Below are 6,354 nucleotides of genomic sequence, written 5' to 3' on the forward strand. Positions count from 1 at the left end.
AATTCGACGAATCCAATACTAAAATTAGTAAATCAATATTCATAATCTATTAAAAAAATAATAATAATAAAGATTAAAAAAATATTTAAAATTTATTTAAAGATAAACATAAAGTAAGTGATTAAAATAATAAATAAATAAAAAATTGATTTCCAAGTTTTCCATAATTTTTTTCTATCAATGTTACTAGACTTAATAAAAAAAATAATATCAACTAAAAGGTCTTGAGTTTTGATATTTTAAATTACTAACAATGATTTTATATTTAAATAATTTTACATTTAGCAGTAATTAAAATATTTAATCTAAATAGAGTTGTCTAATTTAAATAAAATATTTAAATGAAATCAATTATTGATCTTTTTAAATATCTTAAAAATTAAAAACTCTATCCAGACCTAAACGAATTACAATCACTCCTTTGATATAGCTTAAAAATGGTGGTAGTTGAATATAACTATCTTTATTTAATTATTTCACATCATTGGTTAGCTTATAGTTTTTTAGGACAATTTTTTTATGTTATCATATCATAACAAAATATCAGAATGCATTTGTTTTCGACAATATAAGTAGATTCCTTATATAATGTATAGTCTTCCCTACACAAAAGACATTTTATGTTAGGTAAAATATTGTTATCCTAAGTCTTAAAATGGCTCCACACAACCAACCATGCCCTATAATAATAATTAATGTAATACCATTATTTTCACTAAATCAATTTATTATTTCAGACAATATTTTTTTAATGTTATTATTTATTGCTAACAACAAAAACGTTTATCCATTTGTTTTGTTAGGTATTTTGTTCTAATATTTATTGATAAATATAGTACTATTATTTTTTGTAAATATTTGGAAGGATTATTTTTCTTTGTGCATCGTGTTAAATTCACTAATTTATATAGAACATTAAATAATTGTTTGTCCATTACTGTAGAGAAAGTTTTTTTTACTTAATCAGGTCTGTTGACTTTGTTGATCCAACGTTCATCTGGATCTCTTGTTTTTATGTATGTAAATATGATTAATTTTATTCTAAAAATAATTACAAATAAATTAATATTATTAAAAAAATTATGAATTTTTTAATTAATATATTAACTAAATTAATACTATTTTATAAATTAAAATTTTGTTAATATTTAAATTAATATTTATTATTAATAATTAATTTTTAAATTAATATCTAATTAATCATAAGTTTTAAAATATAAATTGTTGATATACAGCTCAGAATGATAAAAAAATCACATCAATAATTATATATTCTAATTTATATCATCTTATCACAATATTTAAGAAAAAGACTACATATATTTCAAAATAAAAAAATAGAGAATTATTGTTTTGAAACTTTTATACATTTATAATTATTCCGATTCAACTTTGATAAATAACATCATTATAGAGTCAATTATTGCATTTAAAGTATTATCTGTTTTAGAGGTCGTGTTTCACGGTTTGTTTAATGAATTGGAGGAGAAAGAATTATATAAAATGTTATTGGTATCGATTCCTGAATGATGTGAAACTATACATTATCTCTCATACTTAAAATAGGAAAAATAGCCATAATTTTACTTTTTACATAAAATAAATTACAAAAAAAATTTCGCAATAAATTATATTGATTACTAGATGACCTAGAAAAAGGTTGGATGGTGATATACACCATCAACAATAAAAACATACATCTTACATAATAAAAAATTAACATTTGTTTGTGAAGTGTTAAGAAAAAGTTTTCTAAAAGGTTAGATGTGAAGACATCAATAAAATAAACTATTGGAAAAAGTTTTATTAACACCACAAATAGTAAAAACACTACTCCACAACCATTTACAATAATATTATATTATTTTTAATTAAAAATAAAAATAAAAATAGTCAAAATATTAATTTATTTGTTTATTAAGAGTGTAGTTGTAAAGTGTGAAGGTATCATGGCCCAAAACTATTTGTACAGCTGTATTTTCTCTTAATCTATTTAACAACTATATACATTAAACTAAATTTATTAAATAAAAAAGTTGTTAAATGTGATTATAAATTTTGAAAAGTGTGAAACATCATCTTCCAAAGAAATATTTGAAACTTTGCTGCTTTGAAGAGACAAAGAATGGTATCTCTTAGCGCATCTCCCCTACCGATAGTTGACCTGAGCGATGAAAACCTGAAGCCTGGTACAGAACCATGGCTTTCAGCGTGTAAAGTGGTGCGAACTGCGCTTGAGGATCATGGATGCTACGTCGTTCGCTGCGATAAAATTGGCGAAGAGCTTCGCAACGCTGTTGTCTCTGCAATGGAACAAGCATTTGAGCTTCCCGTGGACACCAAAAGACAGAAGACCAGTGACAAGATTTTCCATGGCTACTATGGACAGGTTTCGTTTCTTCCTCTCTACGAATCTCTCGGCATCGACCATCCACTGACAATGGCTGGATGTCAGAAGTTCGCACACATAATGTGGCCTCAAGGAAACCATCGTTTCAGGTACCTAACTTCTTAAAAACTATCTGTATCTATGTTTATGTAGTATCAATATCTGTGTCAGTTTTATTATCTGTGTCAGTGTTAGTATCTATATGTTGATGTCGTATCAATATCTGTATCAGTGTTAGTATCTATATGTTCATGTCGTATCAATATATGCGTGTCTGTTAGTATCTGTGTACTGTGTTACAAAGAGTAATGTGTTTTGGTTGGATGATTAGTGAAAGCGTGAACGAGTACGCGAAGGTGTTGGGAGAAATAGACGGTGTGACGATGAGAATGGTGTTTGAGAGCTATGGTGTGGAGATGAAGAAGTGGGAGAGTTTCATGGAATCGACAAATTATCTGCTTCGGAGCTTCAAGTATAGAGTAGCAGAAAAGGGTGAGAATGATGTGGGGATTCATTCTCACACTGACATGTCTGTCACTTCCATATTGCATCAGCTCAATAACCTCGATGGCTTAGAAGTCAAACTTAAGAATGGTGAGTGGCTGAAGCTTCATGCTTCACCTTCCTTCTTCCTTGTCTTGGCTGGGGATGCATTACAGGTTAGTCACCTCTCACCAATCATATCGTCTTTAAAGGTTAATGACTTTTAATGCATTAATTCAGAATGAAAACTATGTTTTTACATCTTAGAGTTATATATAACTATTTGATTTGATAGTTTGAAAAAAAAGGTAATATTGATTTGATTAGTTTAGAGAAAAATAATATAATACAAGGTAAATTTATAATGGGATGATATAGAAAATTATATATAACTAACCATTAATCTAGATTTTAAAGATCATAGTTAATCCACATCCATTAGAGATAAAGATATATATTTCATAATATATATGTGGGATGCAACCATCATTTTATAAGTTGTTTTTATTTTTATTTTTATAAAAGCTTTCATGTTAAATATCACTATGCAACTTGATATCTCAATTAGACCCACACCTCAAGTAATAACAATCATCTATCATCACAAACAAATTATTATTATTAAAAAAAAAATACAAAAGTATGAGGGACTAGACTAAAACTCAAATGTTAACAAAAACGATATAAAAGTAAACTATACTTATTCATAAGGAATTCTAAAAACAGACTAGATGGAAGCCTATTATACCAATCAAATGATTTTCACCTTATAAGTTGGTTTGATTTAGACTTAAAGTTCACTTCTTAATATAATATTAGAGTCATTTAGAGTTTATCTTAGTGAGAATTTACTGTTTTTGTCCGGACACCTGTTATTGTACCACTTATTGTATAGTCTCGTGAATGAGTTGACAACTCTCGGCGACGTGAGTGTCTGATAGGTCTAACAAACTCTCGTTAAGATAGATTGATAACATATTAAGAAATGAACTTTTAAGTGTAACTCAACCTTAACTAGATAGTAATTTAAAAATTAATTTATAATATTTTATTAATAATAGAAACTACTTTAAATATTAATAATTTTTAATTTATACAATAATATATAATTTATTCAATATAATAATTAGTTATTAGTTTTCTAAAATTAATTTTTATTAATAATTTAATGATGCACTACCAAAGTATTTTTTTTTAATTAATATATTACCATTGCCAAATGATTTTGGTTGTCTTAAAAAAAATGAAAGCAAAGAATAATTGTCTGATTTGCCCATAAACCTATTTGTATATGATTAAAACTAAAATCATATAACATTGGTAAAACAACTAGAGTGATAGAGTGGGTCTGGACAGAAATGCTTACAAGTAAAATATCAATCTATTATTTGTAGGTTTAATAGCCTTGTTTTTTTATTATTATCATCATAATTTTTTTCAATTTCATTTCACTGACCCCCTTAATTTGTTTTTTTTTAAACTAGTGAACACAATATTTTTTTGTTAAATAGATAGTAATAACGTTAGAATAATATATATAATAAATAAAAGTATATATGAATAAGAATAATTGATGTGAAAATGTTAAAAAAGTTAGAAAATACAAAATTAAAAAAAGTTAGAAAATAAAAAAAATGTTATTAAACCTGTTGTAATTATTGATGTGAATTTTATTGAGATAAAACTAGTTGATAGTTTCTGTTAGAGGCTTGGTTTAAGTTGAGACGTGATTTTTTGCTATAAGGGTTGAGTCACCTCTTAAATCACTACAAGAAAATCATGAAATAGAAACCACCAATTTGTAGAGACCAAAATAATTAAATAATTAGTTGTAATAGTAACTAAATTAGAGATCATTTTATAAACTAAAACAAAAATTGGTTTCTAAATTAGTTTCTATTATTGATATCTAATTAGCAACCAGGTTTAACCTTGGTTGCTAATTAGATACAAATTTAAAAACTATTTAACAATAATATAAATCAATTTTTATTTTAGTTTCTAAAATGGTATCTAATTTAGTTATTATTGTAATTAATTATTTTTGTCTTTAAAAAATAATTTTTATTTCATAATTTTTCTGATTAATATTTATTTATGATTTATTTATGTTAAAAGATATAGGTAGTGTGAATAGTGTGGAGTGATTTAACATGCATAGATTAATTTGATGATTTATAGTGTTGGAGCAATGGAAGGATACGATCATGCGAACACAGAGTGACGATGAATGCTAAGAAAACGAGATACTCCATGGGACTATCTTCTTATAACACTCACATGGTGGAGATACCAAAGGAGTTAGTTGATCAACAACACCCCTTGCGTTATAAGCCTTTTCACCATTATGGATACCTTCACTTTTTTGACAAAGAGAAAATCAAAGATCCCAATTCTCGATTAAAAGCCTATTGTGGAAATCATTAAATATATTTTTCAAATTTTTACGTAAAATTTGATTAATTTTATATTTTCTGAATACTTGTAATAAATAAACTATTAAAATAATTTTTTATCAATTTTTTACGTGACAAATAAATTTTATGATGTTAAAATATTTCATGTTAACTCATTGTTAACATAAATATTATAATATTATAAATTAGTTTGTTATGTAAAAAATAAAAACATATTTTAATAGTTTTTTTATTATAAAATATCGAAATATAAAATTTGGACATAGTTCAAAATCAATTTTACTTAAAAGAAAAAAAAATATTTAACCATTTTAAAACTTAAAACTTGTATTACTCTTCTCATGTCACTAGCTATTTCACTCTTCTTTTCTTTTGGATTTGCTACTTTGATTTATGTAATTCCTACAAATTATTGTTAATGAATAGAGGAGTTGGCATCCTAGCATGACTGGTTGTATTGATTTCCTATATAATACTATTTGAAATTTTCATATTTAAATTTTATGAGAAATGAGTTATTTACAAATTTTCATATAGATTTTGAAGTTTGAAGAAATATTTACAGGAGAGATCTCACAAAATATAAATATTATAATAATTTTGTATATATTTTAAATTGGTATATTGTATTTGTTCATGTCTATATATGTTTTCATTTCTTTCTTATAGATGGATTTTAAAAATTAGTTTTGCATTGTACGAAATTCGGACTAAGCGTGGAGCGGGTCAATGCGGGACGGGTTGACCCGCTTTGCCACCCTAGTACGAATGTTATTCTAAAAAATGTGTCTCGCTTCCTTAATTGTTTTTTAAATAATTAAAAAAAATAAGAAAAAAGTAAAATAATTATATTTATAAATTAGAACAATTTTATACTTATTGAAATGTTTATTTATTGTTTGGGTTATTTACACGATTGATAGTAAAGGTTAACTAACTTCTTTTTGTCATTTTGCTCAATATACTTTATATGATCTCAACTAATTTTGTTTTGTTATTTTCACACTTTTTTTTTGAAAAAAAGTCTCAATTATTTATGAATTAAAAAGATTATAGATTAGATTG

The 6,354-nt window shown here is 25.2% G+C and overlaps 1 protein-coding gene across 1 annotated transcript; it reads left to right on the forward strand.

Moving 5' to 3' along the window:
* The first annotated feature begins 2,067 nt into the window (after positions 1 to 2,067).
* Positions 2,068 to 5,788, forward strand: LOC137830521 (putative 2-oxoglutarate-dependent dioxygenase AOP1). The gene is made up of 3 exons (XM_068637926.1): positions 2,068 to 2,499; positions 2,721 to 3,048; positions 5,054 to 5,788. The coding sequence occupies exons 1-3, from the start codon at positions 2,126 to 2,128 to the stop codon at positions 5,297 to 5,299; spliced, it is 948 nt and encodes a 315-aa protein (XP_068494027.1). The 5' UTR covers positions 2,068 to 2,125; the 3' UTR covers positions 5,300 to 5,788.
* Positions 5,789 to 6,354: the final 566 nt, after the last annotated feature.

The sequence above is a fragment of the Phaseolus vulgaris genome, chromosome 7 (genome assembly GCF_051622355.1).
Source record: "Phaseolus vulgaris cultivar YP4 chromosome 7, ASM5162235v1, whole genome shotgun sequence".
NCBI classification, from domain to species: Eukaryota; Viridiplantae; Streptophyta; class Magnoliopsida; order Fabales; family Fabaceae; genus Phaseolus; species Phaseolus vulgaris.